The following is a 23,658-nucleotide window of genomic DNA, read 5'->3' as shown; positions in this document are numbered from 1 at the left end:
AGCAGCTTTCTGTTCAAAGCAATCTCACCTGTTAAATTCCAGTTGGTATTTTGTTTGTCATCCACAATTTGTACAATCAGCAAGTATGGCCCGTCCTTCCATGTGGTGGCTATGATGCTTTTCACATTCACATTGTTCTTTAGACTGCTGTTATACTCCTCTTTAAGCCATTTGTCAGATTTTTCATCCTACAGAATCACAAAGTTATGCCATGTTTATTGTAATTATTAAATACAGTGTTCACTCACAACAATTATTAAAAAGGAAAATGGGGTGAATACTATTTTTGTAAAAAGTACATTTGGTTCTGCAGATTGATTAAGCTTGACAAGCACAGAACTGCTATAGCACTACTACTACCACTATCACCTCCACCATTACTACTACTGAAACTGTTTTTAACCAAACAAGAACAGCAGCAACTGGAAACAAATTTATCTGGTGGTTTTAACTACTTTATGTTGAAAACAAGACCATTACTTACACAATATGGAGGAAAAATATTCTTAAAAAAAACACAAGATCTCAAAGCATTTGATGGGGAAATCACTATGACTGCAGGATGTGATGCTGTACTCACAGGCAACCTATACACTTAGTTTTCTCAATCCATCAGAGTGTTTGAGCTTGCTTGCCTCTATTGGTGGTTGGCTCTCACTGCGGTATTGTATCACTTCCTGTTCCGGAGCACAGCGGTGTTTTTCTGTATCTGTTAGCTGTTTAATCTGCGCAGTTAGATTGATCTAGTTATCTAGATTACGATTTGTTTCCCAGTGTAATCTTTACGTGCCTTAACTAAAGCACTCCTGCTGAATCACCTCTAAATTATTTACACATTATTCACTTTGCGTGTTTTTAGGAATCCGCTAGCTTAGCGTAGCTACTAGCTCTTAGCCGATTTAGCATGGCGGCTTCTCCTGTCTCTCCCGCACTTTTCTGCTCTGGGTGTGAAATGTTTAGTTATTCCTCGGCCTCCTTTAGCAGTAACGGTACTTGTAATAAGTGTAGCTTATTCATAGCTTTGGAGGCCAGGCTGGGCGAATTGGAGACTCGGCTCTGCACCTTGGAAAATTCTACAGCTAGCCAGGCCCCTGTAGTCGGTGCGGACCAAGGTAGCTTAGCCGCCGTTAGTTACCCCCTGGCAGATCCCAAGCAGCCGGGAAAGCAGCCCGACTGGGTGACTGTGAGGAGGAAGCGTAGTTCTAAACAGAAGCCCCGTGTACACCGCCAACCTGTTCACAATTCTAACCGTTTTTCCCCACTCGACGACACACCCGCCGAGGATCAAACTCTGGTTATGGGCCAGAGCAGGCGACACTGAAGGAAATTTGAAACTGCTGGCTAAGGCTAAGCGTAAATTTGGTAAGATTGTAATTCACGTCGGCAGTAATGACACCCGGTTACGCCAATCAGAGGTCACTAAACTTAACATTAAATCGGTGTGTAACTTTGCAAAAACAATGTCGGACTCTGTAGTTTTCTCTGGGCCCCTCCCCAATCAGACCGGGAGTGACATGTTTAGCCGCATGTTCTCCCTGAATTGCTGGCTGTCTGAGTGGTGTCCAAAAAATGAGGTGGGCTTCATAGATAATTGGCAAAGCTTCTGGGGAAAACCTGGTCTTGTTAGGAGAGACGGCATCCATCCCACTTTGGATGGAGCAGCTCTCATTTCTAGAAATCTGGCCAATTTTCTTAAATCCTCCAAACCGTGACTATCCAGGGTTGGGACCAGGAAGCAGAGTTGTAGTCTTACACACCTCTCTGCAGCTTCTCTCCCCCTGCCATCCCCTCATTATCCCATCCCCGTAGAGACGGTGCCTGCTCCCAGACCACCAATAACCAGCAAAAATCTATTTAAGCATAAAAATTCAAAAAGAAAAAAATAATATAGCACCTTCAACTGCACCACAGACTAAAACAGTTAAATGTGGTCTATTAAACATTAGGTCTCTCTCTTCTAAGTCCCTGTTGGTAAATGATATAATAATTGATCAACATATTGATTTATTCTGCCTTACAGAAACCTGGTTACAGCAGGATGAATATGTTAGTTTAAATGAGTCAACACCCCCGAGTCACACTAACTGTCAGAATGCTCGTAGCACAGGCCGAGGCGGAGGATTAGCAGCAATCTTCCATTCCAGCTTATTAATTAATCAAAAACCCAGACAGAGCTTTAATTCATTTGAAAGCTTGACTCTTAGGCTTGTCCATCCAAATTGGAAGTCCCAAAAACCAGTTTTATTTGTTATTATCTATCGTCCACCTGGTCGTTACTGTGAGTTTCTCTGTGAATTTTCAGACCTTTTGTCTGACTTAGTGCTTAGCTCAGATAAGATAATTATAGTGGGCGATTTTAACATCCACACAGATGCTGAGAATGACAGCCTCAACACTGCATTTAATCTATTATTAGACTCTATTGGCTTTGCTCAAAAAGTAAATGAGTCCACCCACCACTTTAATCATATCTTAGATCTTGTTCTGACTTATGGTATGGAAATAGAAGACTTAACAGTATTCCCTGAAAACTCCCTTCTGTCTGATCATTTCTTAATAACATTTACATTTACTCTGATGGACTACCCAGCAGTGGGGAATAAGTTTCATTACACTAGAAGTCTTTCAGAAAGCGCTGTAACTAGGTTTAAGGATATGATTCCTTCTTTATGTTCTCTAATGCCATATACCAACACAGTGCAGAGTAGCTACCTAAACTCTGTAAGTGAGATAGAGTATCTCGTCAATAGTTTTACATCCTCATTGAAGACAACTTTGGATGCTGTAGCTCCTCTGAGAGCTTTAAATCAGAAGTGCCTGACTCCGTGGTATAACTCATAAACTCGTAGCTTAAAGCAGATAACCCGTAAGTTGGAGAGGAAATGGCGTCTCACTAATTTAGAAGATCTTCACTTAGCCTGGAAAAAGAGTCTGTTGCTCTATAAAAAAAGCCCTCCGTAAAGCTAGGACATCTTTCTACTCATCACTAATTGAAGAAAATAAGAACAACCCCAGGTTTCTTTTCAGCACTGTAGCCAGGCTGACAAAGAGTCAGAGCTCTATTGAGCTGAGTATTCCATTAACTTTAACTAGTAATGACTTCATGACTTTCTTTGCTAACAAAATTTTAACTATTAGAGAAAAAATTACTCATAACCATCCCAAAGACGTATCGTTATCTTTGGCTGCTTTCAGTGATGCCGGTATTGGTTAGACTCTTTCTCTCCGATTGTTCTGTCTGAGTTATTTTCATTAGTTACTTCATCCAAACCATCAACATGTTTATTAGACCCCATTCCTACCAGGCTGCTCAAGGAAGCCCTACCATTATTTAATGCTTCGATCTTAAATATGATCAATCTATCTTTGTTAGTTGGCTATGTACCACAGGCTTTTAAGGTGGCAGTAATTAAACCATTACTTAAAAAGCCATCACTTGACCCAGCTATCTTAGCTAATTATAGGCCAATCTCCAACCTTCCTTTTCTCTCAAAAATTCTTGAAAGGGTAGTTGTAAAACAGCTAACTGATCATCTGCAGAGGAATGGTCTATTTGAAGAGTTTCAGTCAGGTTTTAGAATTCATCATAGTACAGAAACAGCATTAGTGAAGGTTACAAATGATGTTCTTATGGCCTCGGACAGTGGACTCATCTCTGTGCTTGTTCTGTTAGACCTCAGTGCTGCTTTTGATACTGTTGACCATAAAATTTTATTACAGAGATTAGAGCATGCCATAGGTATTAAAGGCACTGCGCTGCGGTGGTTTGAATCATATTTGTCTAATAGATTACAATTTGTTCATGTAAATGGGGAATCTTCTTCACAGACTAAAGTTAATTATGGAGTTCCACAAGGTTCTGTGCTAGGACCAATTTTATTCACTTTATACATGCTTCCCTTAGGTAGTATTATTAGACGGTATTGCTTAAATTTTCATTGTTACGCAGATGATACCCAGCTTTATCTATCCATGAAGCCAGAGGACACACACCAATTAGCTAAACTGCAGGATTGTCTTACAGACATAAAGACATGGATGACCTCTAATTTTGTGCTTTTAAACTCAGATAAAACTGAAGTTATTGTACTTGGCCCCACAAATCTTAGAAACATGGTGTCTAACCAGATCCTTACTCTGGATGGCATTACCCTGACCTCTAGTAATACTGTGAGAAATCTTGGAGTCATTTTTGATCAGGATATGTCATTCAAATCGCATATTAAACAAATATGTAGGACTGCTTTTTTGCATTTACGCAATATCTCTAAAATCAGAAAGGTCTTGTCTCAGAGTGATGCTGAAAAACTAATTCATGCATTTATTTCCTCTAGGCTGGACTATTGTAATTCATTATTATCAGGTTGTCCTAAAAGTTCCCTAAAAAGCCTTCAGTTAATTCAAAATGCTGCAGCTAGAGTACTGACGGGGACTAGAAGGAGAGAGCATATCTCACCCATATTGGCCTCTCTTCATTGGCTTCCTGTTAATTCTAGAATAGAATTTAAAATTATTCTTCTTACTTATAAGGTTTTGAATAATCAGGTCCCATCTTATCTTAGGGACCTCGTAGTACCATATCACCCCAATAGAGCGCTTCGCTCTCAGACTGCAGGCTTACTTGTAGTTCCTAGGGTTTGTAAGAGTAGAATGGGAGGCAGAGCCTTCAGCTTTCAGGCTCCTCTCCTGTGGAACCAGCTCCCAATTCAGATCAGGGAGACAGACACCCTCTCTACTTTTAAGATTAGGCTTAAAACTTTCCTTTTTGCTAAAGCTTATAGTTAGGGCTGGATCAGGTGACCCTGAACCATCCCTTAGTTATGCTGCTATAGACGTAGACTGCTGGGGGGTTCCCATGATGCACTGTTTCTTTCTCTTTTTGCTCTGTATGCACCACTCTGCATTTAATCATTAGTGATCGATCTCTGCTCCCCTCCACAGCATGTCTTTTTCCTGGTTCTCTCCCTCAGCCCCAACCAGTCCCAGCAGAAGACTGCCCCTCCCTGAGCCTGGTTCTGCTGGAGGTTTCTTCCTGTTAAAAGGGAGATTTTCCTTCCCACTGTAGCCAAGTGCTTGCTCACAGGGGGTCGTTTTGACCGTTGGGGTTTTACATAATTATTGTATGGCCTTGCCTTACAATATAAAGCGCCTTGGGGCAACTGTTTGTTGTGATTTGGCGCTATATAAAAAAAAATTGATTGATTGATTGACTTTAGTTTTGTAAACTTGTGATTACTCATTAAAATAGTACAATTTTCCTCCGGTACCCATTTTGGCTCCAGTTTTAAATTTAAAGCAATTTTCTGTACAACAAAATGGTTTGGTTGACATAAGGATTAAAAATGGCATCCTAAACCTGTAAAGACTTTTCCTATTTTTGCAATATTTGTATTAAACTGTAATGGAATAATTAAAATTCAGATCTAATCAGAATAAAAAGTCTGTAAAAAAAATTGAATTACATCTGAAGCAGAGCAGTAATATCAACCATAAAACATGAACTTTCACCAGACTAAAAGCATCAAAGACAATTCATCTTTTCTTACCAGCACTTTGCCATCAACAGGAAGTGGGCGGGGTTTTGCTTTGGCTTTCTGAAAAACAGTAAGTTACTGAATAGAAACGGTAACAAATATGATGCCATGTGTGTGTGTGTGTGTGTGTGTGTGTGTGTGGTGGGGGAACCCACATTGAGCATGTCAAAGGAACGCTGATTGCTGTTACACGTGATAGGTCTGTGCTCATGTTCAATATACTCTCCTTGTCCACTGGGATTTGGATCCAGGCTGTTCCCACGAATCAGAGGGAGTCTCTCATACATTTCCTACAGACAGTAACAGTCAATCAGTGCTTTCTCCACACACGCCATAATTTACATAGGTCAAAAAAAGACTACAGGTGGGGAGAAAAAAATGCCTTTTAACAGCACCCAAACTTACTTCGACATTGTTGAATTCGTTGTGACAGGGATAGTATTTCAAATACCAGTGAATAGTGAATGTCACTTCATCAGGACAGCTGACGGACACAACTGAAAGATCAAGATGTCGGATGATATGCATAAAGTAGCACAAAGACACATTTCTGATGTTGCAATTTCCTCAAGTTACCTTTTAATTCAATGTCAGTGTCTTTGTACATAGATTTCTTTAACAGCAACGGTCTTGAGGTCTGTGACAGAGTTAACAAAGAAGATTCTAATTTGTGAACTGTATGTAGACAGGACAGCAGCTCACTGCTTAGTTAGCATGGTCCCGGATTCAAGCATAACCTCAAATACTGTTCTGTGTGTTCACCCAATGTTTGTCATGGAAAATCATAATAATGACAATGTGAACAAAGGTTAGGTTTAGTTTAGATTTTTACAAAATAAATTAAAAAACAACTAAGGAATTACACGTACTTAAGTATTCACAGCTTTGCCATGAAGTTCAAAATTTAGCTCAGGTGCATCTTATTTCCACTGATCATGCTTGAAATATTTCTACAGCTTAATTGGAGTCCACCTGGACCACAATGAAAACAGGTGTTTTTTACTTTCTTGTTCTAGCCGTGTATTTTAAAGGACAATTAAATATGTATTTTGTGCATTATTTTACTAAATAAATTCAATCAATCACCTGGGGTAAATTCAATTGATTGGACATGATTTGGAATGGCACACACCTGTCTACATATAAGCTCCCACAGTTGAAACCAAGCATGAAATCAAAGGAATTGTCTGCAGACCTCTGAGACAGGATTGTCTCGAGACACCAATCTGGGGAAGGATACAGAAACATTTATATTGCTTTGAAGGTCCCAATGAGCAAAGCAATCTCCATCATCAATAAATGAAAGATGTTCAGTTTGCGTTCCACATGCACCGTCAACTGTGGGACCTTATATGTAGACAGGTGTGTACCTTTCTAAATCATGTCCAATCAACTAAATTTACCCCAAGTGGACTCCAATCAAGTTGCAGAAACATCTCAAGGATAATCAGTGGAAACAGGAGGTTCCTGAGCTCAACTATGAGCTTCATGGCAAAGGCTGTGAATACTTACGTGATTTTTTTATTTTTAATAAATTTGTAAAAATCTAAAACAAGAAAAAAAATTCACAATGTCATTATGGGGCATTGAGTGTAGAACTTTGAGGGAAAAAAATTGAGAAAAAAAATGAATTCCACCCGTTTTGGAATAAAATGTGGTTAAAGTGAAGCGCTGTGAATACCTTCTGGATACACCGTAGCTTTTTCATTCATGCCAACTGTACAGGGGGTGAATCTTTTTTCTAAGTTATCAGTTTAAGACATTTTAATCCATAAATTCTGTATACCTTTATCTTAATAGCCCCATTAATTTATGGATTTTTACAGGTTACTGACAGCCCCCCCGAGTGGTTCAGGTCGCAGCTGCACAGTGTTTTCGGTGTCAGAACGGTTATTTCTCGCTGACAGAATCCTTTTGATTGGCACGTGGAACACTTTTATAATGATGAGCGCGCATACACGGTGTTGTGCAGATTCTCCACTTCACACACCGAGGTAAAGCTGAGTATTTTCACATTATTTTATTTTATTGTTTTACGGGATAATTTTGTTGTGTGCAGACTGAGACATTATAAACAGATGAGAAACTGGGAGTCTTTCAACTTGCAGCACAAAGCGGCTTGTTAACAGCAAAAACGTGATCCATCAGCTTCAATAACGGATTACAGCTGGCACTGTAACCTAGCACCAAACTCCTGTGTGACAAATTGCCTTTTCTATTTTTTTTTAAAAAGTGTTTATTTGGATTTGATAAGAAATTTTATCAACAGGGTGCAGTTGATTCAGCAACGCGATTTTTGTGGAAATGCTACGCCCCACAACCATTTTTCCAAGCCGTGTGAAAGTTCACATGCAGACTGTCCACAGACAGCTAGCTCTTGCGGTCTGGGAAAATTCCGAAACTCATGACGATGTGAGAAAAAAAAAAAAAATTTAACCAGGAAAACAGGAACACCCTAAATTTAAAAATCTGCATGATGGCACATTATGACATTGCTTAGGGAGCGTCCTGCCACTACGGATACTCTTTAAAAACGCAAAGTACTTTTTATCCGATTAATCGATAAAATCATCGAGAGAATACTCTATTCCAAAAATATTCGATAGCTGCAACCCTAACGCTAATACAAAGAATATCAATCAAAAAACAAGCCACAAACATAAGTAAATTCAACTATTTGAATTTGATAGTCTTGTGGTTAATTGGTGGGCTTGAGACCAGTGGATCCTTTGTTCAAACTCCTGTCAGGCCAGAAAATCACTAAGGGCCCTTGGGCAAGGTCCTTAATCCCCGAATTGCTCCTGGTGTGTAGTGAGCGCCTTGCAAGGCAGAACCCAGACATCGATGTGTGTGTGTTCACGCGTGTGTGTCTGAAAGTGAGATATCATTGTAAAGTACTTTGAGCTTCTGAGTCAGATGGAAAACATATAAATGCAGTCCATTTACCATTTAGTCTACGCACAATACTAAAACACAATACAAAAGCACTCTGCAGCTTCCTTAAAAAAAACAATCTTCTTTCACGTGACTCATATTATTATTACCACTGCTGATCGTGAAAGGAGGGCAAAATATATGGTCGCCCTGACCGGTGAAAAACAGGACTTTATACAAATTTATTTTATCCAACATTAATACAATATAATCCATCCATCCATCCATTTTCTTCCGCTTTATCCGGAGTCGGGTCGCGGGGCAGCAGCTCAAGCTAGCTGCCCAGACCTCCCAATCCACACACACCTCCCCCAGCTCCTCCGGGGGAACCCCAAGGCGTTCCCAAGCCAGCCAAGAGATGTAGTCCCTCCAGCGTGTCCTGGGTCTTCCCCGGGGCCTCCTCCCAATGGGATGTGTCCGGAACACCTCTCCAGCGAGGCGTCCAGGGGGCATCCGGAAAAGATGCCCGAGCCACCTCAAATGACTCCTTTCAACGTGGAGGAGCAGCGGCTCGACTCCGAGCTCCTCCTGAGTGACCGAGCTCCTCACCCTATCTCTAAGGGAGCGCCCAGCCACCCTGCGGAGGAAACTCATCTCGGCCGCTTGTACTCGCAATCTCGTTTTGGTCATGAGCCAAATCTTATGACCATACGTGAGGATTGGAATGTAGATCGATCGGTAAACCGAGAGCTTTGCCCCCCTACTCAGCTTTCTGCCGCATCGACAATGGAGGTGGAGAACATGGTCCACTCAGACTCCATATCTCCAACCTCCCCCGGGATCTGGGAGAAGCTCTCCCGGAGGTGGGAGTTGAAGACCTTGCTGACAGAGGGTTCCGCCAGTCATTCCCAGCAGACCCTCACGATACATTTGGGCCTGCCAGGTCTGACCGGCTTCCTCCCCTCCCAGCGGATCCAACTCACCACCAGGTGGTGATCGGTCGACAGCTCTGCCCCTCTCTTCACTCGAGTGTCAGACACGTGGCCGAAGGTCAGATGATACGACTACAAAGTTGATCATCGACCTCCGGCTCAGGGTGTCCTGGTGCCACGTGCATGGTGTTCGTGATGGACAAACTGTGACTAGCACAGAAGTCCAACAACTGAACACCACTTGGGTTCAGATCGGGGAGGCTGTGCTTCCCGATCATCCCCCCCTCCAGGTCTCACTGTCGCCGCCCACGTGGGCGTTGAAATCCACCAGGAGAAGAATGGAGTCCCCAGTCGGAGCGCTATCTAGTACCCCTCCCAGGGACTCCAGGAAGGTCGGGTACTCTGCACTGCTGCTCGGCCCGTAGGCCGAGACAACGGTGAGAGACCTGTCCCCGACCCGAAGGCGTAGGGACGCGACCCTCTCGTTCACTGGAGTGAACTCCAACACATGGCGACTGAGCTGGGGAGCAATAAGCAATGCAACCCCAGCTCTCCGCCTCTCCCCGTGGGCAACGCCAGAAAAATGAAGCGTCCAGCCCCTCTCCAGGAGTTGGGTACCAGAGCCCAAGCTGTGTGTGGAGGTGTGCCCGACTATCTCTAGTCGGTATCTCTCAACGTCCCGCACAAGCTCAGGCTCCTTCCCCCCCAGCAAGGTGACATTCCACGTCCCAACAGCCAGGGGCTGTGAGCATGGACCGGGCCGCCTGGCCACCCACCTTCGACCGCCACCCAATCCTCTCTGCACCCGACCCCCATGGCTCCCTCTGCAGGTGGTGAACCCACAGGAGGGCGGGCCCACGTCGCTCTTTCGGGTTGAGCCCGGCTGGGCCCCATGGGCTAAGGCCAAACCACCAGGCGCTCGTGCGCGGGCCCCAACCCCAGGCCTGGCTACAGGGTGGGGCCCTGGCTCCGCCATACCGGGCGACGTCTCGGTCCTTGATTTTTTACTGGTCATGGAGGTTCTGAACTGCCCTTAGTCTTAGTCTGACCTGTCACCTAGGACCTGTTTGCTGTGGGAGACCCTACAGGGAGCACAAAGCCCCCGACAACATAGCTCCTAGGATCATCCGGGTACACAAACTCCCCCACCATGATAAGGTGGTAGATAGAGGGGGAGTAATACAATATAATTTTATAAAAAATTAGAATGACTCATTTTTAAATCTTTCAAATTTTGAATTTCATGATAACCATTTCTTTTATCGATAACCTAACTTTATGAAGTCAAAAGGATTTCTATCTCTCCACCCTTCTCTGGTTCGAGGGCTAAATTAATAATGAGGTTGGCTCCTATTACTCCACTGACAGTTGTATGCACTCTACATTTAGAGTAATGTTCTTTGGAAGTTGTTTCATAAATACCCCAGTTAACAGCACCATATCAACAATGAGGTCAACATCATAAATTACTAGTTTTTAAACTAAGATTATACATTGAAGTCATTAACCTGGTTTCCACCAAAACCCAGTTCCTTCCCATGTGAAATTTGCATGTTGCCCCTATTGTATGTCGTTTCCTCCAGGCACTCCAGTTTCCTCAAACCATCTAAACATGAACATTCAGAAAAGACAGACAGACAGACAGACAGACAGACAGACAGACAGACAGACAGACAGACAGACAGAGAGAGAGAGAGAGAGAGAGAGAGACAGTATGATCCACGTGCCCATCTGCAAGAGTTACCTCAGATTTGGACCCGGATGCTGCCGTGGAATGGACGACCCCTCAAGAGGTCGAAACCCTTTATGTCTCTGACTGAGTGACAGAGGTAGACATGAAGCCACAGAACAGAGGTCATTGGTGACATCTTTGCAGAAGAACATTAGCTCAGGTCTCTATGTTCCATGTTCTTCCTGTCTTACTGTATGTTTGTAAAACTTGGACAGTATCTGGCAACCTAAGGTAGTGACTGGATGCTTTTGGTACTAGAATTCTTCAGAAGATCCCTGGGTCCACTTGAAGGTGGAGACTGGTGTGATGCTAAGATATCATCTCCACTGTCTCCACACAGTGAGCATGTTTACATAGTAAATGGTAAATGGACTGCACTTATATCACGCTTTTCCATCTGCATCAGACGCTCAAAGTGCTTTACAATTATGCCTCACATTCACCCACTCATACAAATACACATACACCGAAGTCAGGATTCGGCCTTGCAAGACGCTCACTACACACCGGAAGCAATTAGGGGATTAAGGACCTTGCCCAAGGGCCCTTAGTGATTTTCCGGTGAGGCTGGGGTTTGAACAGAGGATCCTCTGGTCTCAGGCCCAAACGCTTAACCATTAGATCATCACCTCCCCATATTACAGTGAGGTAATAAAGTATTTTGTCAGTCCCTGATTGTGCAAGTTCTCCTGCTTAGAAAGATGAGAGTCTGTAATTTTCCACATAGGTACACTTCAACTGTGAGAGACAAAATGAGAAAAAAAATAAAAACAAAACAAAACAAAAAAAAAAAATCACATTATAGGATTTTTTTTAAAGAATTTATTTGTAAATTATGGTGGAAAATAAGTATTTGGTCAATAAAAAAAAAGTTCAACTCAGTACTTTGTAACTAGGGCTGTCACGATTAGGAATTTCAGGAGACGATTAATTGTCAGGCAAATAATTGCGATTGACGATTATATTGTCTATTTTTTTTCTTTTTTTCCCCTTTATATTCTACTATCGTAGTATAATTACACAACTCTGGAAGAACGTATAAATCTGTGAGTGGAGAAACTGGGAATAGTGCAACATTTTTATTTTTATCTTCATTTTACATATAGTCCCAACTTTTTCTGATTTGTGGTTGTTTCTGTTGCATTTCTGAAATTACCAAACTCCTATAAAGAAAAGTGTGAACATTTTATTGTGTTTTAAAACTTTGTGGAGCAAACGCAAACACTAAACTCTTATAAAGAAGGAAAAACCACCTGGACGTGCAGGAAAACTGATATAAACTTAACAGAACAATGCAGGCTGATTAGACTCCCCATATTTTTTGTATAAATAAATCAGAATACAATAAGAGGCAACTCACTTTGAAATAATAATACATATATCTGCAGCTTAATGACTTTGAAAAATAACAAATCAGCAGCTTATATTTTTATTCTGACTCCAGTTCATTTTAGTGTGATGAAGTCATCTTTTTTTCTCCTCATCAGTCACGTTTTGTGCGTAAACACTGCATTAAGATCAAGATTGAACAAATACATACCTTTGGAAAATAACAGCTGTTAAGTTCAGCTTTTTGTGATCTGTGCCTCTGAACATCACTGCACAGCTTCTCCAGAGCAGGTTTTTTTTAACCCATGTATGTGTAATTTTTGCTCAATTCATTTATATATTCTCATTTTTTAAGGATTTTACAAGGATATTTGACCATTTATTTCATATCATGATCTCATACATTCAGTATATGACGCGCACATGGTGTGAACAGGTCAGTGCCATCAGAAAAACACCGGTAGAGAAAGTACAGAGAGTAAAGGCAGCTCCATGGTTTGGTTTTGTTTTTTAACATGTGTACTCGGGTTAAAATCCTCTCTCTCTGCTCCGTGCTCGCTGTCTCACGTGCACTGATGGTTCTCAGCAGAACGTAACATCTCGTGCCTCCGTTCAGGAATCTCCCTCCCTCAAAGTCTGCAGCGAGTTGACTCCGCGCGCACACACAGCTCCTTCGGTAAACCGCGCATTTTAAATGGCTTTGAACAAGGCGGCCACTGTTTAAATCGGCCGTCTTATTCAAAATTTGAATGTCCAAATGACGGCAGGACGGCTCGCTGCCTAAAACTATGAAGTGAGAGAAAATCAAAGACTTAAATAAACGGCTCGTCGACTACTAAATTAGTTGTTGACGATTTCAATAGTCGACGTAGTCGTGACTAGTCGACTAGTCGTGCCAGACCTACTTAAAACCAAAATGCATCCACAGCGGTGCCGTGGTATGTGGCTTTGGAACCAGAACCTCCTCACTCTCCGTGTTATTATCCAAGCCTCACTAACCATCCAACCAAGACGAGAGGGAAACAGAGTGAGTGAGGCTGCGTGCGGCTGCTGCTGCAACACGATGACGTCAGATTCTGAGTCGTTTTATGCAACTTTGTGGATAAAATAAGTAATTCATGGTAATCGCGATTATGAAAAATAGTTGCAAATATGAAAAAAAAAATTGCGATTGACGAATACTGCAATAATTGTGACTGCCCTATTTGTAACATAATCTTTGTTGGCAATGACAGAGGTCAAATGTTTTCTATAAGTCTTCACCAGTTTTGCACACACTGTAGCTGGTATTTTGGCCCATTCCTCATGCAGATCTCCTCTAGAGCAGCAATGTTTTGGGGCTGTCGCAGGGCAACACGGACTTTCAACTCCCTCAATACATTTTCTATGGGGTTGAGGTCTGGAGACTGGCTTGGCCACTCCAAGACCTTGAAATGCTTTTTATGGAGCCACTCCTTTGTTGCCCGAGCGGTGTGTTTGGGATCATTGTCATGCTGGAAGACCCAGCCACGTTGCATCTTCAATGCTCTAACTGATGGAAGGAGGTTTTTGCTTAAAATCTCACGATACATGGCCACGTTCATTCTTCCCTTAACACAGATCAGTCGTCCTGTCCCCCTTTGCAGAAAAACAGCCCCAAAGCATGATGTTTACACCCCCATGCTTCACAGTAGATACAGTGTTTTTGGAATGCAACTCAGCATTCTTCTTCCTCCAAACACGACGAGTTGAGTTTTTACCAAAATGTTCTATTTTGGTTTCATCTGACCATATGATATTCTCCCAGTCCTCTTCTGGATCATCCATGTGCTGTCTGGCAAACTTCAGACGGGCCTGTACATGTACTGGTTTAAGCAGGGGGACACGCCTGGCACTGCAGGATTTGAGTCCCTCTCTGCGTAGTGTGTAGCCTTTGTTACTTTGGTCCCAGCTCTCTGCAGGTCATTCATCAGGTCCCTCCGTGTAGTTCTGGGATTTTTGTTCACCATTCTCATGATCATTTTGACCCCACAGGATGACATCTTGCGTGGAGCCCGAGATCAAAGGAGATTATCAATGGTCTTGTATGTCTTCCATTTTCTTACAATAGCTTCCACAGTTGATTTATTCACACCAACCTGCTTGACTATTGTAGATTCACTCTTCCCAGCCTGGTGCGGGTCTACAATTTTCTTCCTGGTGTCCTTCGACAGCTCTTTGGTCTTGGCCATGGTTGAGTTTGGAGTCTGACTGTTTAAAGCTGTGGATAAGTGTCTTTTATACAGATAACGAGTTCCAACAGGTGCCATTAATAAAGGTAACAGGTGGAGGACAGAAGAGCTTCTTAAAGAAGAAGTTATAAGTCTGTGAGAGCCAGAAATCTTGCTTGTTTGTGATCGACCAAATACTTATTTTCCACCATAATTTACAAATAAATTCTTTAAAAATCCTACAATGTGATTTCCTGGATTTGTTTCCTCATTTTGTCTCTCATAGTTGAAGTGTACCTATGTTGAAAATTACAGACCTCTCTCATCTTTCGAAGTAGGAGAACTTGCACAATCAGGGACTGACTATACCAACACAGTGCAGAGTAGCTACCTAAACTCTGTAAGTGAGATAGAGTATCTCGTCAATAGTTTTACATCCTCATTGAAGACAACTTTGGATGCTGTAGCTCCTCTGAAAAAGAGAGCTTTAAATCAGAAGTGCCTGACTCCGTGTATACCTCACAACTCGTAGCTTAAAGCAGATAACCCGTAAGTTGGAGAGGAAATGGCGTCTCACTAATTTAGAAGATCTTCACTTAGCCTGGAAAAAGAGTCTGTTGCTCTATAAAAAAGCCCTCCGTAAAAGTAGGACATCTTTCTACTCATCACTAATTGAAGAAAATAAGAACAACCCCAGGTTTCTTTTCAGCACTGTAGCCAGGCTGACAAAGAGTCAGAGCTCTATTGAGCTGAGTATTCCATTAACTTTAACTAGTAATGACTTCATGACTTTCTTTGCTAACAAAATTTAACTATTAGAGAAAAAAATTACTCATAACCATCCCAAAGATGTATCGTTATCTTTGGCTGCTTTCAGTGATTGCCGGTATTTGGTTAGACTCTTCTCTCCGATTGTTCTGTCTGAGTTATTTTCATTAGTTACTTGATCCAAACCATCAACATGTTTATTAGACCCCATTCCTACCAGGCTGCTCAAGGAAGCCCTACCATTATTTAATGCTTCGATCTTAAATATGATCAATCTATCTTTGTTAGTTGGCTATGTACCACAGGCTTTTAAGGTGGCAGTAATTAAACCATTACTTAAAAGCCATCACTTGACCCAGCTATCTTAGCTAATTATAGGCCAATCTCCAACCTTCCTTTTCTCTCAAAAATTCTTGAAAGGGTAGTTGTAAAACAGCTAACTGATCATCTGCAGAGGAATGGTCTATTTGAAGAGTTTCAGTCAGGTTTTAGAATTCATCATAGCACAGAAACAGCATTAGTGAAGGTTACAATGATCTTCTTATGGCCTCGGACAGTGGACTCATCTCTGTGCTTGTTCTGTTAGACCTCAGTGCTGCTTTTGATACTGTTGACCATAAAATTTTATTACAGAGATTAGAGCATGCCATAGGCATTAAAGGCACTGTGCTGCGGTGGTTTGAATCATATTTGTCTAATAGATTACAATTTGTTCACGTAAATGGGGAATCTTCTTCACAGACTAAAGTTAATTATGGAGTTCCACAAGGTTCTGTGCTAGGACCAATTTTATTCACTTTATACATGCTTCCCTTAGGTAGTATTATTAGACGGTATTGCTTAAATTTTCATTGTTACGCAGATGATACCCAGCTTTATCTATCCATGAAGCCAGAGGACACACACCAATTAGCTAAAACTGCAGGATTGTCTTACAGACATAAGACATGATGACCTCTAATTTCCTGCTTTTAAACTCAGATAAAACTGAAGTTATTGTGACTTGGCCCCACAAATCTTAGAAACATGGTGTCTAACCAGATCCTTACTCTGGATGGCATTACCCTGACCTCTAGTAATACTGTGAGAATCTTGGAGTCATTTTTGATCAGGATATGTCATTCAAAGCGCATATTAAACAAATATGTAGGACTGCTTTTTTGCATTTACGCAATATCTCTAAAATCAGAAAGGTCTTGTCTCAGAGTGATGCTGAAAAACTAATTCATGCATTTATTTCCTCTAGGCTGGACTATTGTAATTCATTATTATCAGGTTGTCCTAAAAGTTCCCTAAAAAGCCTTCAGTTAATTCAAAATGCTGCAGCTAGAGTACTGACGGGGACTAGAAGGAGAGAGCATATCTCACCCATATTGGCCTCTCTTCATTGGCTTCCTGTTAATTCTAGAATAGAATTTAAAATTCTTCTTCTTACTTATAAGGTTTGAATAATCAGGTCCCATCTTATCTTAGGGACCTCGTAGTACCATATCACCCCAATAGAGCGCTTCGCTCTCAGACTGCAGGCTTACTTGTAGTTCCTAGGGTTTGTAAGAGTAGAATGGGAGGCAGAGCCTTCAGCTTTCAGGCTCCTCTCCTGTGGAACCAGCTCCCAATTCAGATCAGGGAAACAGACACCCTCTCTACTTTTAGATTAGGCTTAAAACTTTCCTTTTTGCTAAAGCTTATAGTTAGGGCTGGATCAGGTGACCCTGAACCATCCCTTAGTTATGCTGCTATAGACGTAGACTGCGGGGGTTCCCATGATGCACTGTTCTTTCTCTTTTTGCTCTGTATGCACCACTCTGCATTTAATCATTAGTGATCGATCTCTGCTCCCCTCCACAGCATGTCTTTTTCCTGGTTCTCTCCCTCAGCCCCAACCAGTCCCAGCAGAGGACTGCCCCTCCCTGAGCCTGGTTCTGCTGGAGGTTTCTTCCTGTTAAAAGGGAGTTTTTCCTTCCCACTGTAGCCAAGTGCTTGCTCACAGGGGGTCATTTTGACCGTTGGGGTTTTACATAATTATTGTATGGCCTTGCCTTACATATAAGCGCCTTGGGGCAACTGTTTGTTGTGATTTGGCGCTATATAAAAAAATTGATTGATTGATTGACTAAATACTTTACCCCACTGTACATGCACAGCAATAAACTGAACTGATCATCTGATTTTTGCAGTTACCAGATTATTAATGTGATCATGCACAAATGGCATAAAACAGTATGCTTTATTGGATTAAGGATTATCTGATTATGCCAAATAAGACAAATACACCTAGCTTTTTGACTGATATCCTGTTTTCTCTGGTGCCATATATATTTTTACTCTGGTTCTTTTTCTTTACACATCTGTACACATGTAAAAGTGTCAAATCAAAAACCTGGATATTTTTTTAATAAAACGAGGTTGTAGTTCAGCAAATATGGTGGACAATGTGAGCAGCAGTGGAAGAATGCATTTTTGGAATAAAGAGGAGACTTTTCATGCAAAATGAAATTGTCTTTACCCGCTTAGTCCAATCAAGGGTCATGCAGAAATGTAGAAAGTGGAGCTGTTTCAGGGGCTAAGTGTCTTACACAAGGACAATTCAAAAGTAAACAATACTCGAAGATCAAATCCACCAACTGTCTGGTTAATGAACAACCCACACCAACTGCGCTGAAGTCACCCATCAGATAATGCTTGTCATAAATGTTCATAATTTATATTAACATTTTGACGTGACCAAGCAGGGCACAAAAACTATGTGCATAAGAAAGACTAGCTTTTTAAGTAGGTCACATTAACCCGAGAACACATATTGGCATGGAACAATTTTTTCCCAAAACGTAAAACAAAAGAGTAAAGAGGAAAAACTCAATGCGAACACCAAAGTGTGCACCAGTTCATCCAAGTATGAACGTCATCGAGCTAGAAACAGAAATAACTCGCTAATTAGTTACCAATCAACATGCTGTGTTCCGTCGTTTGGATGACGTTATTAAAGCATGTTAAAACTAGCAGCAGTTAATTATTATGAAACAGTAATTGAACATACTAGCAGCTCAGCTGTCACATCTGACAGCTAGCTTAACAAGTCACACTTAGCTAATATTAACTAATGCATCTTCTGACGCTTTATTACTCACATTTACAACGGTGAGCCTCCACAACCCGGTCTCTGGGACCCCAAAGATTGGACTGATAGTAGTTAGAAAAACTAATAAAAACACGGTGCTTGAACAGAGAACTCCGTTCGCCATCCTGACTGCCGCCGCCATGTTTCTCTGATCTTGGGACGTCACGAAGCACACGGTTCGACGCAAGTATCGAAGCAAGAAACTTTGCACCACCCTGCTCAGCGTGCCGCTCGCGGTCGGGGAAGGTTCCGCCCTTTTCGCCTCTGATTGGCTAGAAGGTGAGCAGCAGTACCGCCCTGCTCAGCGTGCCGCTCTCATTGGCGCTCGTGAGAGTGTGTGACAGCTGAGCAGAGATAAATGTTTTAAAAGCGGTAAATGCTTTAAGCTAGGTGGTAAATATATCTGCAAAATAACTAGAAGTAGAGGTAGGCGATACCGAGAATATTGGTATGGATCTGATACCAACTAAATACAGGCCCAGTATCGCCAATATCGATATTGATACTGATACCGATACTTTTTCATATTTAAGCTTCAAAGATCCAAAGGATCCAAAAGACCTAGGATAGAATTTCGCCGAACATTGTACGTGAGAACAAAATAATTTATTACCACAATCAACATTTTTGTTTAAAAAAATCACTCAACTTAAAACAAAACCTCCTTAGGTAAAGGGCTGACAAACCACAATACAACAAAATTAACACACCACAACAAAATTGACTTGCGCCGCTGAGCCATGTGACGGCGCAACAACAAAAGACCAGAGGGAGGAGGGTGCACTGCTCCGTATTGTGACACAGCGCAGCGCTGCTCTTACAGACAGAGAGTAGACTTTGATGAATCTGCATGCGCAGCAGTCAGTGTGTGCGGGAGAGAAAAAAGCTTGAGTATTGATCTTTTTACACGAGGATCGTTCAATATCAATACCAGCGTTGGTATCGATATTATCGATATAAGGATCGATCCGCCCACCTCTAACTAGAATGGCTTTACTTGGTTAGTGCAGATGAATAGTTTATCAAATGGCTGCCCACCATCGCATCTTCAGTAAAGTTACTATCCTAAGGAAGGTGATGGTCTAGTGGTTAAAGTGTTGGGCTTGAGACCAGAAGATCCTCAGTTCAAATCCCAGCCTCACTGGAAAATCACTAAGGGCCCTTGGACAAGGTCCTTAATTAATCCCTAGTAGCTCGGTTTGTAGTGAGTACCTTGTATGGCAGCACCCTCACATCAGGGTGAATGTGAGGCATTATTGTAAAGCACCTTTGAGCATCTGATGCAGATGGAAAAAGCGCTATATGAATGCAGTCCATTTACCATTTTAGTAGTGAGCAAACTAACATAACTTTATCTATGCTGCCATTTCTGCTAGACCTCCACATGCTGTGTATTGCTTGCAGCTGTATTTTTTTTAATGTATTTTTATTTGTTTTTGACTGGCTCATGCACCTTAATCTGAATATGTCCACGATCCCAGATTAAATAAGATATAAGTTTATCAGTAAAAAACAGATAAAAGTATAAACAGTCATTTCTATATTGCAGCTATGACATTTCATGTCAGCACATAAATGCAAGCATCTGGTTTTTTTGTTGTTGTTGTTGTTTGTTTGTTTGTTTCTTTTTGATATTACAATTCTACAATCTAGTAATAAACTGTTATAAACTGGTTACATTATACATGGTCATGCCTTATTTCCCTAGACCGTTGGTTTCTTCCTGAATGATGTGTTGTGAAAGTGTAGTGACACGGACCCACAACAGGGGGCACAAATGAACGGACAATGAAAGAGTCAAATATGAACACACTGTTATGAACAGCGTTTATGAAGGCGGCGCGGAGCGCAACGTTATTCCAGCCGGACCTCGCAGCCGCGATGCGTAAGTCGACTGAATATTCGGCTGCGCTCCGGCGCCCCTGTCGCATTGACAGCAGCACTGTTGAAGCGGTCTCTCCTCTGTTAGGGTGATCAAACACTGTTCTGAACTCCCTCACAAACCCAGTATAAGAGGTAAGGAGCCGTGAGTTGTGCTCCGAAAGCGCTGTAGCCCAAGCGCGTGCCTCACCACGAAGCAAGTTAATAACATAAGCCACCTTGCTGGCGTCAGACGCGTACATCACGGGTCGTTGTGCAAAGACGAGCGAACACTGCATCAGAAAGTCCACGCACGTCTCCACACAACCCCTGTATGGCTCTGGGGGACTTATGTATGCTTCAGGGGATGGTGGAGGGGTTCGTTGAACGACCAGTGGAACGTTAATATCGGGCACAGGGTCGGCAGGAGGAGGAGCCGCAGCAACGCTCTGATCGCACACTTCCACCTGTGCGGTGAGAGCCTCCATCCTGCGATTAAGGATGACGTTTTGCTCGGTCATCAAATCCATCCGAGCGGTAAAGGCAGTGAGGATTTGCTGCAACTCACCGAGCACGCCTCCTGCAGACGCCTGTGCACCCTGCTCTTCCATTGGCTGTCCAACAGATGGCTGACGCCCCTCGGGATCCATGACGCTGGCCGAGATATCCTGTTGTAAAAGTGTAGTGACACGGACCCACAACAGGGGGCGCAAATGAACGGACAATGAAAGAGTCAAATATGAACAATTTACTGTTGTGAATGAGCACAACACAGAGGAATGTGAAATTTAACAGACAGTCAATCACAAGGGTGACGTGTGGGCAGGCTCGAGGATAGAAGACGTCTGTCCTGAGATGAACCGGAACCACACGATTTCCTCCGCCAGAGAATACTGGAGCCGCCAAGTCCCGAGTCCCCAGGTGGCCACCGTCTTCGAAGGTCGGATCTGGTACTGCTGGCAGGGAGCAGAGACAATAAGATATGGGTGTGTGCACACCCAGTAGCAACAATGGTGGGAATGCCACCTCCACCTCTAACACACACTCGTGCAGCTCCTGTCTACCCACTTATCTGGTAGAGGTGTGCAGCGGAGCCGTTGCTGGACACACCGAACGCCGGTCACACAGACACGGAACACCACAGGAAAGCGGCTGCAAAAAAGAGTTCAGACTGATACACAGTTCCCTTTCAAGGCTGAGAATACTACCTGAATGGTTTGACGATATCTCGGCGATGAGGTGGAGATGACGTCCGAGTTTTATGGAGTGAGATGATGGAGCATGAATGAGTGACAGCTGTAAGGAGATAATGAGTGACAGCTGTCACCCCCGGCTGTGTCCGTGGCAGCAGCGCCCTCTTGTGCCTGAAGCCCGCACTTCAGGCAGGGCGCCCTCTGGTGGTGGGCCAGCAGTACCTCCTCTTCTGGCGGCCCACACAACATGATGCCTTGGAAACGTTTCTGGTGACCCAGTGTATCTTATTACCAGTCACCTTGTTATTACTTCACATCATTAACCCATTTAATCCCAAATTTTTCCCAGACTTGAAAATATATAAATCATGTGCCATTAGCACCCCTTTGAAATGAGCAATTTTTTTTTTATGGAAAAGGAGGTGAAACTGTGTTTCTTTTATGGTCGTCACAATAGTGAGCAGTGGGATAATGTATTATCACTCGGAGGTCCAAGCTTTTCTCTTCTACCTGTAAAGAGTCAAATGACCCTGGCTAGCTGACTTTGCTAGCCACATTCTTGTGTTTGCATATTTGCTGTCTGTGTGTTCTGAGACTTCCTTGTTTACATAACAGAAGTAGCTCTCCACAGGGGATCTTGGAGTCACTTGCCTGCTTAGCTGATAGGGCTGCGTATGAAGCAGGAGTTGTGTGCAAAACATGTAAAATTACAGCTGCCTAGTACACCTATTGCTACAACTATTTGTGCACCACAGCGGCTGAAAGATCTGTTGTTCTGGATGTCCCAGGTGGACAACATGTACTGTGTTTGGATAGACATGGACTAACAACTGCCCACTGTGACGCATGTGTGTCTGCTCGCTGTCATCATGTGGACATAATGACATAATAACAGTGTGGGGACTGTTAGTCATTGTGAGTGACTGTAACCTGTACCTATTGTATATATTTGGTTTTCTGGTGTTGTTTTTTGGTACATTTTGGTACATTTCAATAAAATCCAGAAAACAAAGTTTTCTTTTGGTGTGTTTTTTGGTACATTTCAATACAATTCAGAAAACAAAATTTCATCTCTCCCCCAGGGTAAAGTTATTTATCCACCTAAGCACAAATCAGCAGCCCTTTCAGCTAAGCAGGCACACAGACAGCAAATATGCAAACACAAGAATGTGGCTAGCCAAGTCAGCCCCTCCCCTGAGGTGTTCTGAGACTTCCTTGTTTACATAACAGAAGTAGCTCTCCACAGGGGATCTTGGAGTCATTTGACTATCTGTGGGCTTTAGAGGTAGATTGGTCATTTGACCAGACCTTGGCCTTCTCTGTGTTATCAGGGTTTTCCACGGGCAATTGAACATTGCAATTGGACATTTCTGAGTGAGATATGTTCATATTTTGATGATTGCACAGAGAAAAGTGTAAATTCTGGAAAATTTGCCAATCTTGGTGATATGTTTATTTGAACAAACCTTCCTAAGGTTTTGTTTGAGAGCATTGGTGGAACAGTTTGATTCTGTCTGTGCCACTATAATGTAAAGAGCTCTGGTCATGTGACATATTGCACTAAGCACTTGATATTGCACATACTTCATTCAAACCCTTCCATGTCTCAATTTTTGCTCTACATGTACTGATGATTGATTCAGTAACATTTTTAAAGCTTTGAAAGTGTCGATTTTTTTTTCCAGTCACAAGTGTGACTGATGGGTTGAAATGGGTTAAGATTGGAGGAGATATTTTACTGCATAGGTCTACATTTGGACCCAGGCATTGCACAAGTCTGCATGTGCTTTAATAGGATACTGTTCAACGCTTGAGAGCCAACAGAGTAAACAACAATCCAACATTGTGATGACACTGTAAGTTATATTTTCATCACAAAACTACTCCCAAAAGCTGCTAAGCCTAATCTAAACACACTCTAAAAAGGCTATGAAAACGTGAGCTTGGACTATAAATATAATGGCACGCATTTATCACACTGTTACAATCTCCTGTGGGTTCACCACCTGCAGAGGGGGCCATGGGGTTTGGGTGCAAAGAGGATTGGGTGGCAGTCGAGGGCGGGTGGCCCGGCGGTCTGGTCCGCGCTCACAGCTCCTGGCTGTTGGGACGTGGAACGTCACCTCGCT

General features: G+C 42.5%; 1 protein-coding gene and 1 long non-coding RNA gene across 9 annotated transcripts in view; one reads left to right on the top strand and one right to left on the bottom strand.

The window, feature by feature from the left end:
- Positions 1 to 18,656, bottom strand: part of tmem87b (transmembrane protein 87B) — a 32,656-nt gene extending 14,000 nt beyond the window's left edge. For all 8 annotated transcript variants that reach the window (XM_034184839.1, XM_034184844.1, XM_034184842.1 and 5 more), the window contains exons 1-6: positions 18,487 to 18,656; positions 6,111 to 6,171; positions 5,940 to 6,031; positions 5,690 to 5,824; positions 5,547 to 5,594; positions 29 to 188 (exon numbers count right to left, since the gene is read on the bottom strand). In XM_034184839.1, the coding sequence (XP_034040730.1) occupies positions 29 to 188; positions 5,547 to 5,594; positions 5,690 to 5,824; positions 5,940 to 6,031; positions 6,111 to 6,171; positions 18,487 to 18,618 (628 nt within the window). In that variant the 5' untranslated portion in view covers positions 18,619 to 18,656. The remainder of the gene's footprint in view (positions 1 to 28; positions 189 to 5,546; positions 5,595 to 5,689; positions 5,825 to 5,939; positions 6,032 to 6,110; positions 6,172 to 18,486) is intronic.
- Positions 6,490 to 23,368, top strand: LOC117523352. The gene is made up of 3 exons (XR_004564483.1): positions 6,490 to 6,500; positions 19,563 to 19,572; positions 23,257 to 23,368. It is a non-coding gene; the product is annotated as an uncharacterized LOC117523352 (long non-coding RNA).
- The last annotated feature ends 290 nt before the right edge of the window (positions 23,369 to 23,658 follow it).

The sequence above is a fragment of the Thalassophryne amazonica genome, chromosome 13, assembly GCF_902500255.1.
Source record: "Thalassophryne amazonica chromosome 13, fThaAma1.1, whole genome shotgun sequence".
Taxonomy (NCBI): domain Eukaryota; kingdom Metazoa; phylum Chordata; class Actinopteri; order Batrachoidiformes; family Batrachoididae; genus Thalassophryne; species Thalassophryne amazonica.
The sequence above is the reverse complement of the archived record's forward strand: the minus strand, read 5'-3'. Positions and strand labels throughout refer to the sequence as shown.